The following is a 17,403-nucleotide window of genomic DNA, read 5'->3' as shown; positions in this document are numbered from 1 at the left end:
AATGATAAAAAGGTAAAAATGAAAAAATTATAAATTTAAATAAAAAATTATAAGGTAAAACAGGGAAAGTTTTAAAAATTAAAACTTTGAGATTTTTTTGTTTTAACGATATCCTTTAAAAATAAGTTTTAAAATTTAAATAAAGATTTTTTTGTTTTAACGATGGAGCAAATGCTTCTGTCAGGGGTATTTTTGTTAAAATCTCAAAACACAAGGGCAATTTTACCCTTTGCATGCCATATAAACGCACATATGCTCAATCTATTTTCCACTCCAAAACAACTTTATCCCACTCTCTTTCTCTCTCATTCCTTCTCTCCAAATGCACAGGGTTTCAATAATTGAAGCAGCCACCGTGCTGTCGGTGTTGCTGCTATGCGCCACCGTCCACACCGCCGCTGTAGTCTCCGACGGTAACCCACAATCCTCTCACCTCCATTTCTCATGATACTTTATTACTTCATAAGAATTAAAATATCTGCTTCTTCATCTTACCAGCTAACTATTACAATTCTAATTTCGTTCTAATCATATTTTAATATTTTTTTATGCATTTTAACAAATACAATAACTAGTTTATGGTACAATATATTTTTTTGACCGAGTTATTAGTTATGGAACAAGCATTGGTATTACATTTTCAAAGTATAAAAAATACAAGTTTTATAACAATATTTGGGAGATAGCAAATCAAGTTTCTAACAATATTTTGTATAAGAAAGGATTAGAACAAAATACGTTTTTTTCCATTCACAACAATTTATGTTTTATAAAGTTGTATAATACGATATTTTGAAATATAAATTGTTTTGTATAAAAAAAATTGTTGTGTACGGATATATAGTATAAATTTAACTGTTGTGTACGAATCAATTACAGTTTAATTTTCACATAATCAGTTATACTTATACAATATATAATATGAATTTTATATTTATAAAATTTAATAAACTAATTCAAATAAGTTATTAATATGTGACATGAAAATGAAACAAAGTTAAAAACTCAAGGAACATGTTAATTAATGTTAATATAATATGTATATTTCAGTTAAGGATAAATAAATAAAATTTAAATATACGAGTGTATCTTTTATCCAAGTGAGAAATATCTATTTTGTCGATATATATAATTTATTTGGCCTTTAAGTAATTGTACAATCAACACAGATGGTTTTAGATGAACAGTCTGCATATGCACGTGGGTGGGCACATGTTCACGACACTCTGTCTAGAATTAGAATGAAACTTGATGGACGTCGATCTGATGGAATTTAATTTTTTCCTATTTAAACAAACAATAAAATCTTCTATATTTAATGTGGTTGAATAGGACTTTGTTAAGCAATACTTTACATTTTTTTTAAAATAGTTTTTAGACAATTTTGTAATATTATTTTATTTTAATTAGTAAATCACATCATTTGAACAACGTATGATAACTCGTCCTAGGCGATCCATGTAAAAGGTGAAGCGCAAAACATTAATAAGACTTTTAAAGTGTCAAAGTTCAAACTCTTAGACTTCATGTGTGGAGGCACCTTAACCGCTTGACTCCTATAAATGTTTATTTTGAAAGCAAAACAAAATTAAAATATTCAACCACGTTTCATTTTATAAATGTTTATTTATATGTTTCATCATCGTAACAAATTTATGAAACAGTTTCCATCTTTTTATCATATATAACAATGTTTTGTTTTTCACCGGTTACACAACTAACACAAATTATGCAATCATGTTTCAACAAATAATATATGTTATGTTGTAAGATATTCTACCTTTTGGTGTTAAAATGAAGCATCATTGCATATTTCTTATGAATCACGTTAGAAAAAAAGGGTGAAATTTTGTTGCATAAATACGTATATATTCGAATCTATTTAATATTATGTGTTTATGTGATTGACTGATTGTAACTTGTTTATTATATCAATATGTGAAACAAAAAAGACACAATGCATGATTCTTCTTTTGCTTGTAATTTTTTTACAGGGTTGTTATGGAATGGAAATTTCGAGCTTGGACCGAAACCTGCGGATATGAAAGGCACGGAGGTGCTAAAGCACGATGCCATCCCAGGGTGGACAATCTTTGGATTCGTTGAGTACATCAAATCAGGCCAAAAACAAGGGGACATGTTGCTAGTTGTCCCTGAGGGAGCCTATGCAGTTAGGCTAGGAAATGAAGCAACAATCGAGCAAACAATAAACGTGACACAAGGAATGTATTATTCCATCACGTTTAGTGCTGCTCGAACGTGTGCTCAAGAAGAGACACTAAATGTGTCGGTAGCACCCGATTTTGGGGTGCTACCGATGCAAACATTGTATAGTAGTAGCGGATGGGATTCGTATGCATGGGCTTTTCAGGCTGAGTACAATCAAGTTACTATTAAGCTACATAATCCAGGAGTCGAGGAGGATCCAGCATGTGGCCCGCTTATTGATTCCATTGCTATCAAAGCTTTGTATCCTCCTAAACCATCAAAAGGTAACTCGATTTCTAGATATAACTATTAGATCAGACTAAAAAAAGAATGATTCGGTTAACAGTGAAAGTAGTATAAAAAGGTCCTAATTCAATACTAACGCTCGGTCTGAGCTGGTTAAGTAGCGATTATGGGACCTGTCAAAATTTATTTGGTGGGTCGGGTCCGAATTAAATTAATATAAATATTATTAGTTAATAAGTTATAAATTTTTTATAAAGTGTTAACTTACCATATATAATTTACCTTTATAGTTTGTAAAATGTTAAGCACTAGGTGTGAGACCCGTATGTATACGGGTTCGATAAAACAAAAAATTAAATATGAAAGTTTAAACAAAAATTTATTTAAATTTCAAATCTATTAAAAATTTGAATTTAAAATGAATCATATTAAATATTATATGAGTAGTAATATTATAATTTATTGGTTATTTTCATTTAAGGTAATTATTAATTGAGGTGTAAATATGATGTGTTAATTAAGAAAAGATAAAAAATAAGAAAATGACAAATGGAAAAAACATTTAATCAAAAATACCAAAAAATAACATGTGTCCAAGTTAATGAGAGGGTGACATGTAGCAAAATTATTTTCATTTATTAGGTAGGATTATAAAATTATTTAAGAAATTGAATACGATTATATATATATATATATATATATATATATATATATATATATATATATATATATATATATATATAAAATAAAGATGACAAATGTTAAAAAAAAATACAGCCACTTATAGACATTTTATTGAAAAACTCATATTAAGTTATTGGCTTTTTAAAAATCTTTCATTATTTGAAATTGTATAATTGCATTATTTTTAGGGTTTTTATTATTTAAGATGTTCATGGCGAAAATATCCTAGAGATTATAGGCTACAACTGTATATCATCGTAACATCATAACATCATAACAGTTGTATATTATGAGAGTTTTAGTAAATCAACATCTAGAAAGAGGACCACTTCGCTTTGAATTATTAAATAATGGCCCTTTTTGTATGCAAGTTGTCATAATAGTTCGATTACAAAATCTAGCACTTTAATGCACTTTTGCTACACAAAATCCAAGTACTTGGTGGCATTGATGCATGAGGTCTTGTGGATGCAAAATTGGCACCTCATCCATGTGTTTCTCATTAAATGATGTCCCATTTCCATAACATCACATATTATTATCTAAACTATATATATATATATATATATATATATATATATATATATATATATATATATATATATATATATATATATATATATATATATATATACTATAAGGTGATAACAACTTCTTAAATGAATGTACATTTTGCTTATACGAGTCAATTTGATGCAGATAATATATTGAAAAACGGAGGATTCGAAGAAGGCCCCTATATATTCCCAAACACTACATGGGGTGTGTTAGTACCACCAAACATAGAAGATGACCACTCTCCGCTTCCGGCTTGGATGGTTGAGTCACTAAAAGCGGTCAAGTACATTGATGCTAACCATTTTTCAGTGCCACAAGGTCGACGGGCAGTCGAACTTGTAGCAGGTAAAGAGAGTGCAATAGCCCAAGTGGCTAGAACAATTGTTGGGAAGACGTATCAACTTTTCTTTACAGTGGGAGATGCTAACAATGCGTGTGAAGGGTCTATGGTTGTGGAGGCGTTTGCCAATAGAGAAACCCTGAAAGTACCCTATGAGTCAAAAGGTAAAGGAGGATTTAAACGTGCGGTGCTTAAGTTTGTGGCAACTAGCACAAGAACTAGAATCATGTTTTATAGTACTTTTTATACTATGAGAAGTGATGATTTTTCATCGCTTTGTGGACCGGTCATTGATGATGTTAAGCTTTTGAGTGTTCGGAACCCTCGTAGACTTGCTTGAATGGGTTTGAAACATATGGTTGATTTGGTTCCAAATTGAAGTGTTTGGAATACTTGGAAAATAATTAAGAGTGTTTTTTTATTTAGTAAAGAATAAACAAGTTCTTTTTTGGGTTTTTATGACTAGTATAATGCACTTAAAAGGTAAGAGTTGTAGTATATGAATGGTATATAAAGAGAATTGAAAAGTGGTGTGGTTTTTATTTATATGTAACTTTACTTTCATAAATGAAAAAGAGTATACGAGTTGTGTATTTATCCTTTTTGTATTTTGCCCCTTTTATTTAGTTTTCATGAGAACTCGGCTCCTAACATGCTCAAGAAATCGTACACACTTACAATGGTCGTGAGTTCAACTTTCATCTTATGAAGAAAAACATAAAAGATGCAAATAAGGATATCATAAATTTTGGAAACTAATAATAGCCTTGATTTCAGTTTTCATCTCTTAAAATCTTGGATACATTGCATGACTAGAAACACCACAACCACCAACAGAGCATAGGTCATTATCAAAGTCATCATTAGGGTGTGATATTCTTGAAAGATCATTTTTTAAACAATTGTCAAATGATGTTTTGATGCATTTGATACCCTTTTTGAACTTCATTGTAGAATTTGACCTTGTGAATAAATGACTTAAAACCTGCAACAACAAAGAAAAGAAGATGAATCTCCCATCAGAAACAAAAACAAAATGTGTCTAGAGCTTTGAATTGATCATAATGAACAAGATAATACTTGTGCATCAGTGAGAACATCCGGTGTTGCAATAAATATTAGATGTTTCATCAATCTAGATTAGCAAACAGTATAGAGATACACCGATTTGAAAATGATGACACTATCAACAAGTGGTTGAAAGCAAGCAACAAATAATCTTATAATCGTCATACAGACAAGAATTAGCAATATAATGATTTTACATCATCAGAACACAACTAAAAAAAGCATGATCAAATCATAATTGCAAGTAATTATGAGTGCTTGTTATTGATAGAATTTCCCCGTAACCATCTCTCATTCAATAAAACAATATATATACAAAGATTACATAAGTATAGAAAACGGGCCACAGCACACATGAGCCGGCCATAAGAATGAAGCATAAATAAACAAATAAGGCTATGTTAACAGCCCCCGCAGTTTGAACGGGGAGAAAAATCACGAACGTTCAAACTGGACCGAAAATTAAGAAACAATGGTGAGGAAGACTCTTCGTAAAAATATCCGCATACTAAGAGGAAGATGGAACATGAAGAACACGAACATGTCTGGTGGCAACTTTGTCTCGAACAAAATGCAAATCAATTTCAATATGCTTCGTATATTGATATTGAACCGAGTTGGATGACATATAAACAACGCTAACATTATCACATTAGACAATGGTAGCCTTGTCCGACACATAGTGAAGTTTAATAAGACGATTACGAAGCCAATAAGTTTCCCCCACAACATTAGCAACACCCCGATATTCAGTTTCGACACTGGACCTCAAAGTCGTGTTCTGACATTCGGATGACCAGGATAGAAGATTGTGCCCTAAAAAGACACAATAACCTGATGTAGATCGACGTGTGATAGGACACCCACCCCAATCAGCATCAGAATAGGCAGTGAGCGTATGACTGGGAGAGGTAAATAACTAAAGACCATGAGTTGTGGTACGTCTAATATAGTGCATAATGCTCTTGAGAGTAGTAAAATGATGTTCCCTCGATTCATGCATGTATAAGGTAGGATTAGCAACAGGAATACCAGTGCCATCGAGCTTAGCTGATAAGTCAGCCAGAGTAGATGCAGATTTACAGTCCGTCATGGAAGCCCTGTCAAGAATCTTAATAACATATTTTTGTTGAGATAAAAACAACCCATCCGCCGAGCGAGAAGCTGAAATGCACAAAAAATAGTGAAGATTCCCAAGGTCCGTCATAGAAAACTCAGTGCTCAATAGAGAAGTGATGTGAGATAGCAGCTGAGTCGATGAGCCTATTAGGACAATATAATCCACATATAGTAACAGATATGCCACGTGAGTACCATGTCGATAAATAAATAAAGAGGAGTGAAATCTACTGTGAACAAAACCAGTGCAAGAAATAAAGGTGGCAAACCGTTGAAAACAAGCACGAGGTTCTTGCTTGAGACCATAAAAGGGCCGTTGAAGTAGACAAACATAGTCAGGACGAGAGGGATCACGAAAACCCAGAGGCTGATACATATAGACTGTTTCCTGTAGATGGCTATGTAGGAACGCATTTTTAACATCAAGCTGGCGAATAGGCCACTGATGAGTGACATCAATACTAAGAACTGTACGAATGGTAGCAGACTTGACCACCAGACAAAAAAAGTCTCATCACAATCGATACAGGGTTGCTAACTACGACCATTAGCGACAATACACGCTTTATAGCATGATATGGAGTTATTTGTATTGAGTTTCTTCTTAAACAACCAAGTACAATTAACAATGTTAGAATCAGGTGGTCTTGGAATAAGTACCCAAGTCTGATTAGAGATAAGTGCGGTATATTCATCATTTATGGCATTAAGCCAATTTGGATCCTTAAAATCCTGTAAATAATTTTTGGGAATAGGAGAGGAGGTATCGACAAGTAAATTTAATTTACGGATGGGTTTAAAAATACCCTGCTTGTTACGAGTGAGCATTGGGTGTGAAGGTGGGGCTATAGGAGAGGGACTGTTATTGGAGATGGTAGATAACTATGAAGTGGGTTCCAAACGAGTTGTGGTAGGTGGTGTATAAGGACCAGGTGTAGGGGTTGCATGAGTAAGGTTTGAGGGCGAGAGAGGAGTGTGAAGAGTGGGCGGAGGAGTCGGTATAGGACTGGGAGTAGGACTAAGGTTCTCAAACGATGTATTATGAGGATGAGAAAGGTATGGAGTTAAAGTAGTAGATAGAAGATGAGAAGATGTAGGATCCTCTAAAAAGGTGTAAGAAGGAGCTTGTTTTGGTGTCATCGATCCAAAGAAAGAATGGTTTCATCAAAGACAACATGACAAGAGATGATGATCTTATTTGTGTCAAGGTTGAGACAATGGTATCTTCTATGATTGATATGATAACCAAGGAAGATGCATGGAGTTGATCATGGATCAAGTTTATGAGAGACATTGATATGAGGATAACAAAGACACCCAAATACATGAAGATGATCAGATGAGGGGTGTTTATTATAGAGTTTATAGAACAGAGTGACACTGTGGAGAGTAGGAGAAAGAAGGATATTAAGGAGGTGAGCAGCCATATGAAGGGCTTCAGTCCAGAATGCAGGAGGAAGCCGAGCATGAAACAAAAGGGTACGAATGGTATTATTTAAGGTGCATAGCATGTGTTCGGCTTTTTCGTTCTGTTGAGAGGTGTAAGGACATGAAAATTGAAAAGAATGTTGTTTTGAGAAAAGAGAATGTGAAATTTATGATTGTCGTACTTACTGTCATTGGCACATTGAAAAGACTTTATGTCCATTTGAAATTGGTTATGAAAAAAAAATTTAAAGTGCACGAATTTTTAAAACATATCAGATTTGGAACGAATAGGATAAACCCAAACATAATGAGAAAAATCATCCAAGAAAATAACATAATATTTAATACCACTCAAACTTTCAATGGGAGATGTCCATACATCATAATGAATTAATTCAAATGGAAACTGAGAAACAGAACTAGGAGCGCTAAATGATAATTTGACATGTTTATGTTGGATTAGGTGTCTAAGCCCATAACTATATTCAGTATGTACTTGACCCGATAGTAGCATGGTCCTTTTGGGTTGCCTTCACCAAAGCAACTTGACTAGATGAATTATGGAGAAAGAGGTTTATTATGATTTATTAATATATTATATGAATAATATATTAGAAGAGAAATCATATTGTTTAATTAATATTGGTCAAGAATTAATTTAGAATTAATTTTGTAGTCAAGAGAGATTAATTGAATCAAGGGGACTGATATTGTAATTATGTGATAATTGTTAAATGGGTTGTGGATCCCTAAGTTAAGGGATAGACGAAATTCTTGTGGAAGCCTACATAGAATTCGTCCATAAGGTATTCTAGAAGGATCTTATAGGCTGCTTAGAGCCTAAGCAACCAGATAAGGTCTTTGACTGAAACCCTAAATCTATAGCTATATAAGGGACCCCTTGGCATCATATTTTCAGCAACATGAAACCCTAAAAGGATCTTAGAGCTGAATTTTGAGCCTCCTCCTCCTCTCTCATATTATCCAACTTGTTTCTTAGGGTTTATGATCGATTAGAGGTATTACACTTCTGATACTAAAGGTCTCAAAGGTTAAAGATCAAGATACAACTTAAAGGTAACATCCTAAATTTGTTTTTAGTTATGATTTTCGATTTAATGTATGCTAGATTAGGGATTACAAGCTTTGGATGATTATTGTATGTACAATTAGAAAAACCTAGATCCAAAGCTTCAGGGTTTGCATGTGCACCATAGGATTGTTGTTATGCTTAAAACCCATCAGTGGTATCAGAGTCTAGACTGTTTTTCTATTGTATTTGATGCTATGCTTAATTATTCAAAGCAAAAGTTTTTCGATTTTTTTTGCATCTGCATAGTGACCACGATGTGGCAGCGGGTCAGGATGCAATTTTCGAGTTTTTTGCCCTAATTTGATTTGGATAACTACCATATGTTATTTTTGCCAATAAAAATTTGATTTTTTACTATGGTAATTGATATCCAAATCAAATTAGAAGATATTGTCAATTAATAAGATAATTACAAGTTTATATGACAAAATTAATTATTTGTATTTTTTATTTGAATTATATTGCCTTAAAGAAAGATTAGGTCAAATTATGTGATAAATATTAATTATATGATTATTTAATTATTTTTCAATTTTGATCTAAAAGACATTTTGAAAAGTTTCAAAATTTTCCCTCAAGTTTTTGAATTTAAATTTTAATTAAAAAGTTTTAATTTTGAAATATTTAAACTCTAAACCCTAGAGTTTTACAAGTTTAAAATTCATCCCTTATACTATTATAATGTTAAAAGATTAATAATTATATATATATATATATATATATATATATATATATATATATATATATATATAAGATGGGCCAGTCTTCACGTTAGTAGGCCTCATTCATGAAGCTGGTCTATAGGGGATGTTTAAGGAAGCGGCCTATAAAATGACCGCCATTAGGTATCCACTCTTACCCACCGCACTCTTGACTAGTGGAGGGTCGTTAGCCGAACGAGTAGGATAGGACAACTAATTTCTCATTAATAAGTATAATGATTATATAAAGTAACTAAATGTTTTATAAACTTCCCAATCTTAGTTACTTTAGGAAAAATGTGAAAATGTATGTTATTCCATGAAATTGCACTTTGCACTTTGCCAAGTTGTTAATGGAGCATGTGTGGTTAACTGACACTCTAATTTGGGACTAGAAAAGGTGGCAAAGGCTAGCTCGATGTTTATCATAGATCAATGGAGCGTGTGTGGTTAATCGACACATTGATTAGGTGATAAATGACATCAAGAGTAGCAAGCACATTTGCATGGTTATTCAAACCTTGTTTGTGATCCTTAGTATCCCCGTCACAAACTTGAAGGGCATAATCGAGATTTAAACATGCCATTGAAAAGTTCAATGAATCTCAAAAGAATCTAGGAATTTCAATTCATTTAAAACTTAAAATCCTTTTCGTTTTTCATGGTGGAAATTGCTAAATCGTCATTTACCTACCTTCAAATTATTTGCAATTAGATTACAACATCCCTCTTCTGAATTGTAAATAGTTGTGTTGGGTCCTAGCCCTAATTTTTCATTTGGGTATTAAATTGGGGATTCTTATCTAATCTAAACTTTGTCTCTTTTCTATTTCAGATGTCTGCTTTAAACAACAATGCTTCTGGCTCATTATCACTCATGAACTTGTGTGGGAGGGTGATATTTGACGGATTCAACTTTAATGATTGGATTCACAACATTTGCATGGCCACCCGTTACTAGGACAACGAGTATGTTCTCGACAAGGAGTTGAAGGAGATTGACCACAACACTACTACTCTCTAGGAAACTGATGCGTACGAAACTCATGAGAGAGATGCCACGAAGGTCCATTCGAGATGCACCATGATTTGATGGAAAGGTACCTACAAAGTGCTAGGAAAGAAAGGTACGAGATCATCTCTGTGATGATCACTACCAAATTGAAGGATGGAGAGTCTATGACGGCCCACTTGCAGAAAATACAAAGATCCGTGGACCACTTGCTGAAGTTGAATGTCAACTTCGATGAGGAGCTGGCCATATATATCATTCTACACTCGTTGCCTCCTTTTTACGACGAGTTTCGTCTGACCTATCGTATGAACAAGGAGGAGGTCACTTTGAGAAAGCTTCAAGGCCTGATAAGGACTGCTGAGATTAGTCTAAAAGGCAAATATGTTGCATCTACTCCTGCTGCCGCTGCCCCAGTCTTGGCTATAGGACAAGGAAAAGGGAAGAAGAGGAAGGCTCCTTCTAAGAATCACCAGGGAAAGTCCCACGATGTAACCTCTTCTAGTGGAACCAAAGGTGGTCCTGATGCTCCCTCTTCCAGTCTGAACGATGCAGAGTGCTTCTACTGCCACGAGAAAGGGCATTAGAAACGAAGCTGCCCGAAGTATCTGCAAGACATCAAGGATGGGAAGATAAAGCCCACCTTCGCAGGTATTTACACTATTCAATATAATAACTCATCGCATGCTATGTCTTGGGTCCACGATACAGGATGTGGATTTCATATTTGTTCTGATTTGCATGGTCTAAGAAGGAGTAGGGATGTAGAGCATGGGAAGATAAACTTGATCATGGGGAATAGGAAAGCGTCGCCTGTCACCAAAATTGGAGTTTACTCTTTAGTGCTTAGTAGTGGGTTAGGTTTAGATTTGAATAATTGTTGCTACTCGTCAGAAATGGCACGAAACATTATTTCTTTTCATGGTTTGTATAAACAAGGTTTTAGATTTTCGTTTAATAATGAAATTGGTTCTATTAATGCTTTCTTGAATGGTACTTTCTATTTTGAAGCACTGCCTTGTAATGGAATATATGAAACTGTGATAGTTGTAGACAACCTAGGAAATATTGTGTTACATATCGATTCGTCCAATGGTTTGGACAAAGCATGCATGTGACATTGTCGTCTTGGACATGTCAACAAGAAGCGCATAGCCCAACTTAAAAAGGATGGAGTCTTGGAGTCATTTGACCTTAGGTCCGATGACACATGCAAATCTTGTTTGCTTGGAAAGACGACCAAGTCACCCTTCACTGGTACTTGTGAAAGAGGTGAGGGTTTATTGGATCTCATACATACGGATGCATGTGGACCCTTTGGATCCACCACAAGGGATGCGAACCACTTCTATGTGACTTTTACCGATGATTATAGCAGATATGGGTATATCTACTTAATCAAGCACAAGTCAGAAAACCTTTCTCACCTGGTAGAAGTTTTCTTCAATCAATGATCCCCACCCATTTCTGCGATTTTGTTGTCCCCGACCATCGATTTTAGATTTGGGAGAAACCGTAGATGTTATCGTCGAGGTTCTGAAAGAGAGAATCCTCAATTTAACGTTTTTCGTCCTCTTACGTGATGAGGTCGACGCCTACTACAACGAAGGCTGGTCGGAGGGAATTATCGCCGTCGTCATACCCGGGAACTGATAGTCGATTTCGATGAAATCCCAGATGTTCAGATTTCCTCCGGAAATGCTTAGACTATCTCTACTCTTCACCAACTCAAAACTTCTTCATCTTACAACAAGTTTTCTCTAGATTCCCATTCTACTTTCACAATTTGTACACCAAATAAACTTTTTCTATTTCGTTTAAGGATGTTTACCCTTTTTCTTTATTTTTATCTTTGTTCCTGCAGGGAATTTGATCACTTGCCTCCATCATAACCCAAGAAAAAGATTCAGTTATACCCCAACCATTTCATATTGACATTTGAAATAGGGTCTTACTACGCACCCCAACTGCTCGATGAAATGCTTGAACTAGGATGCCTAGAAAAGATCAGTTTTTTTTCTTCTGGAAATATAGAAAAAAAGTAATTGCTTGCGTTTAGGACATGTATTCATTTTGTGTTAACATTTTTTTCTTGGTTTTAATTTTATCTGATTATAACATTTACTATTTAGTAATCAGTTTTCATCATCAACATTTGTATGTTGTTTTGTTTTGTTTTGTTTTTTTTTTTTTGTAAAATTGTTGGTTATACACTTATGTTTAACCATCTTTGCTCCTCCATGGGAAACAACTGATTTCTATTCAGAGAGATACAAGTTGTTCCCTCTTTACAAGGTTTTGCTTTAACTGCTTCAACTTATCATTGAAGGTTATTCCGTTATTATGTTTTTTTGTTTAATTTTAAGGATTAGATTGTGGATGCTTTAGGTCAATTTCACTTCATTACAAGTTTTAATTTTAATGCCATTTGGAAATTTATGTAGATGATGAAGCCAGGTCGACTCTTCATGGGTAGATCCAGGTATGTTTATCCATGATAAAGTTGGATGTTATTTTCTGGTATATTAGATACATTCATTCCATTGTAATGAAAGAGGAATTTGCAATTTGGTTTTATTTTTACTGTAATCAATTCATTTATAAATTGTTATCGCATCTCTTGCACTTCACAAACGGTTATATTTAAGTAGTTTTACGTATAAAATTTAATAAGTTATAACATAGGTATAAATTCAATTAGTATCCTCTCTAATGATGAATTCCAACAAAAGGTGCTGACATTTTTGGTTAGGTAGGTTCCAACCACAGGATGAAGCCCATGCTGATTTGTATTTGACTTATTAAGAGACATTGTGCTATTGTATTTTACCTTTTGATTCTTCTTAATTTTTATAATATTTTTAACAACAATAAGAATGAACCATTTAAACATTATGCAATATTCTTTTATATAATTAATGGCTTGTATACATATGTATCCTCCCCAACTTAGAACACACTTGTCATCCTACAACAGAAAGTGTTCCTTTTTCCCACAATCATCCCATAAACAAATGTTGTTCCATCATTCAAACTACCTTGAAATACATGTCTGTTCCATCATCATCTCGAAACACACAACATCCCTATTCATCATCAACATTTGGTAATCAATAGTTACCATTAATAACCTATCACCTCCCTGCCATAAAAGGATAAAAAAGATCCTCAAAAGCAATAAAGATAACATCAAATCCATTATGATCAACAAATAAATGTGTCACATAAAGTTTCTATTCCTCTTACTGAGACCGAGACTGGGTGACTGTTTGATACCACACTTAGAAGCCTCGGTCCTGGCTCCTTTGATCGTCAGATTCAAATTCACGGTTGTGTCTGTGACTCAGTCAGATCTTTGACTCAATCAGATCTGACTCACTCAGCAACTATTAAACAATCATTCTCTTTCAAAAAAAACAAAGATCTATGAAAAAAAAAAGAATCTTTAATACTTACAGTTCCTTTTGAGGATTCTTCTCACAATAAACCTGCATTGGAGTTAATATACATGCATATAACGTGGAATTGTTGATAGTTAATAAACAGGAAATGTTGACTTCTTTAAAGGGAAAGAAACACCAATAAAAATGGTAACAAGAGGACCAGAAAGGAAAGATTTTGGATAATCAAAGAGCAATCTGAAGACATTCTTGTTTTTAACAAGAACACTAAGATACAAAAACTATATCTTATCTGAAGTAGCAAATGCAAATGGATCCCGCAAAACTGTTTTCCAGCAGAATCAGAATCTTGTTTGGATCTTTGGAAGCAAAAGATGCATGCCTCCAATTTTGTAACTCTGGAAAACGTACACCATCATTATTAATTAAACATTATAAAAGAAAAAAAGAAAAAAAGAAAATAATAATATAACAAGATGGGATATTGATTTCAATTTTCATCTCATAAAATACATTGCATGACTAATTACAAAACCGAAACGGATTTGGCTAACATCTTTATATTACTTCTTACATCTTTATTGGAATTGTACAAGAAAACCCTAATCTTGATAATAAAAGAAAAAAGAAAAAGAAAATATGAGTCAATTGACTCCAGAAGAAATTAAATGCCTTAGTTCTATCAAATGTTCATCATTTGAAATATGGAGATTAATTCGAAGATTTGTCAATAATGCTTCTTTTTCCCAACTTAATGGGCCAGAAGCATATAAAGCCTCCAAAGTGGATCGATAAGCATGCAACTCTAACCTATGAATACTTACTGCCACGTCATCACTTGAAATATTCAAAGACTCCCCATCACTATTATCATCACTAGGATTAGGAACAACACTACAACTACCAACAGAGCATTGGTCACTATCAGTATCAGACTCATCATTAGGTTCTGATATTCTTTTTCTTTTTCTTTTCTCCATTTCATCATAATAACCATTTAAACTATTGTTGTTGTTATCTACCTTTTTATAAGAATCGCATGAAACATATCTTCTTTGACTCCCAGGTTTGACTTTCTTGACTTTTTGACTTGATTCATGAACAGATGAGCAAAAAGGGGAAGCTCTCTTTTGTTTCCTAGATGCATCTTCTTCTTCTTCCTCACAGATCTTTGAACCAATCTTCTTTCTTACAAACCTCCTAGATACCTTTTCCACACCACCTTCATAATCATAGTAATTCATAACCTCCATTTTGCTACCTTTTTTGAACCTCATTGTGTTTTTAATTACAATTCTTGTGAATGGAATGGATCACACAAAACCTGCAACAACAAAGAAAAGAAGAAGAATCTAACATCAGAAACAAGAACCCAAACATATATATATATATATATATATATATATATATATATATATATATATATATATATATATATGAGCAACATGTGAAAACACAGATCAATTGTTAGTTGTTAGGTATACAAGGGATAAAGATCTGGAACTTCTGTTTATCAATCAAGATTAGCAGATATTACATAAATTTACAAGTGACACACTTTATTTTAAATCAACGCAGATCTTTGTATAAACTAGATTACCGGAAAACAAAACAGAAAGATAGGAGATGAACGATTTGAAGATGATGAAACTATAAACAAGTGATTGAAAGCAAGCAACAGAGAATCTGTTAATCCTTATACAAAGAGGAATTAGCAATAAAAAGTTAAAATATGATCGGAATACATCGGAATTACCTCTACAGCAAAAAGAATGATCGAATCAAAGCGTCAACTATTTAAATTTAATAAATATGAATACTTGACTTTAATCCCCCAAAACCTAAACTCATTAAGCAAAACAATCAACAAGATATACAGCAATAACTTCAATCATCCAAAAAAAATAAAAAAAAATTAAGCAGTATAAACTACAGATAATCAAATTGAATAAATTACACAAACGATTGAAACAAAAACCACTAAATTGGGGAAAGAATCAAAACAAGAAAATTAACAAAATCACTAACCTTTTTCTTCAAATTCGGATATGAATTTGTATCGATGAGTTGTTATTAAGATGAATTGATGTTTGTTTAACTCTGGGATCACCGATTTGTGTTTTGTATCTTCTAGGGTTTGGTTGTTCTTAATTTTTATTTGAAAAAAAATATAAAGAAAATAAAATCAAATTGTGAAATATATATGAGGTGGAGGGTATTATTGTAAAATTAGCTTTGGCTTAAACCTAAAAAAGGGAAAAGGAGAGAGAGAAGGGTGCGTAATGCGCGCAGTCGTACAGAGAGGGCCTAATTCGTGTGGGAGAGAAGTTTTATCTCCATGGATACCTTCCTTCACGCGTTCTTAAGAGCGTGTAATACCATCCACTTCTTTCAAAATTTATCCACAACTAAACCTATCAAAATGTGATATGATACCTTAACCTAACATTACCGTAATATAAAATAAAATAAGGATAATAATTTAATTGGATAATATATTTTTATTGGCTGTTATATGTATTTAGTTATTAGATTTTTTTTTTTTTGCATATTTGATCATTTTACTTATTTTTTTTCTATATTCGGTGTTTATAACATATTAATTTAGATTATCCGGAAAAATTATTTAATTGGGTAGTATAACTTTCGGTTGATAAACATTTAGTTTTTAATGTGTTTGTACATATTTAGTATTTATTATTGGTTTCTTAAGATTTTATTCACGACATCATACGTGAGACAATCATTAATAAAGGGTTCACATGTATAATCTAAATCACGAATCGGTCAAATAAAGCTGATGTCTTACTTTTCTCTCAGAGTATGCATTCGGATTCAGTTTCATCTATCTCCTTGGCAAACAACACGATTGTAATGTCTAAACCTTTAAATATACATGTTCCTATGGCATGACATGAAAAATAAATAGATAATAATGTTAGTATCAAATTCTTTTAACCCATTAAATATCTTCATTAATGCGATAGGGCACGATTATAATGTCTCAACCTTAAACATTAACATGGAATATATGGATCCGAGTTAAAGTTTTGATCAACTCGTTTTAAGTAAATTTATTGTCACAACATAACAGGAAAGTTAAATGGGTAAAGTAAGGATCAACTTTTTCAAATCGAAATTGGTTTAATGTTTTAACTAAACACAAGCCTAACATGATGTGATATCTTTGTATAACCTCTTATCAGGTCCATCCAAAATTATTCAAATCTTTGTTATAAGACAAAATATTTAATTATGGATCTATTCATAAATGTAGTATATCTTGTCTTTGTATAGGAATGTTTAAAAACTAGCTAGACCTAAGAAATTACATAAAAAAGAATTATACATTGATTTTTAAGCAAGCCTATCGAATTTATGTTTTAAAATGACATCTACTCGAAATTCAATTAAAGAATCGATAACAACTTGTTAGGTTTTGGGATTTATGTTGTGTCAACTCTTGTAAGTGACTGCGTTTGCAAGTTGTTTTGTATAGATATAAAGTCTTCACTTCAGTATACGAAGTGTGTTGTTTCCATTTC

At 32.9% G+C, this 17,403-nt stretch overlaps 2 protein-coding genes across 4 annotated transcripts; one reads left to right on the top strand and one right to left on the bottom strand.

Annotated features, from left to right (window-relative positions):
• The first annotated feature begins 253 nt into the window (after window positions 1-253).
• On the top strand, window positions 254-4,633 carry LOC145057410 (BIIDXI-like protein At5g11420). Its single transcript, XM_079005242.1, has 3 exons — window positions 254-413; window positions 1,995-2,492; window positions 3,838-4,633. The coding sequence occupies exons 1-3, from the start codon at window positions 323-325 to the stop codon at window positions 4,374-4,376; spliced, it is 1,128 nt and encodes a 375-aa protein (XP_078861368.1). The 5' UTR covers window positions 254-322; the 3' UTR covers window positions 4,377-4,633.
• Window positions 4,634-13,276: 8,643 nt separating this feature from the next.
• On the bottom strand, window positions 13,277-16,114 carry LOC145059218 (uncharacterized). Of its 3 annotated transcripts, XR_013686709.1 has the most exons (4): window positions 15,887-16,109; window positions 14,881-15,182; window positions 13,914-14,256; window positions 13,291-13,599 (listed from the first exon to the last, which is right to left on the bottom strand). XR_013686709.1 is itself a non-coding variant. In XM_079007068.1 (2 exons), the coding sequence occupies exon 2, from the start codon at window positions 15,133-15,135 to the stop codon at window positions 14,503-14,505; it is 633 nt and encodes a 210-aa protein (XP_078863194.1). In that variant the 5' UTR covers window positions 15,136-15,182; window positions 15,887-16,114; the 3' UTR covers window positions 14,316-14,502. The 3 variants fall into 3 exon arrangements, 1 of the variants encoding a protein (XP_078863194.1); XR_013686708.1 differs by having other exon boundaries at window positions 13,277-14,256; window positions 15,887-16,098; XM_079007068.1 differs by lacking the exons at window positions 13,291-13,599; window positions 13,914-14,256 and having other exon boundaries at window positions 14,316-15,182; window positions 15,887-16,114.
• Between the last annotated feature and the right edge of the window lie 1,289 nt (window positions 16,115-17,403).

Source organism: Lactuca serriola, chromosome 6 (assembly GCF_051521515.1).
Source record: "Lactuca serriola cultivar US96UC23 chromosome 6, Lser_US96UC23_V15, whole genome shotgun sequence".
NCBI classification, from domain to species: domain Eukaryota; kingdom Viridiplantae; phylum Streptophyta; class Magnoliopsida; order Asterales; family Asteraceae; genus Lactuca; species Lactuca serriola.
The sequence above is the reverse complement of the archived record's forward strand: the minus strand, read 5'-3'. Positions and strand labels throughout refer to the sequence as shown.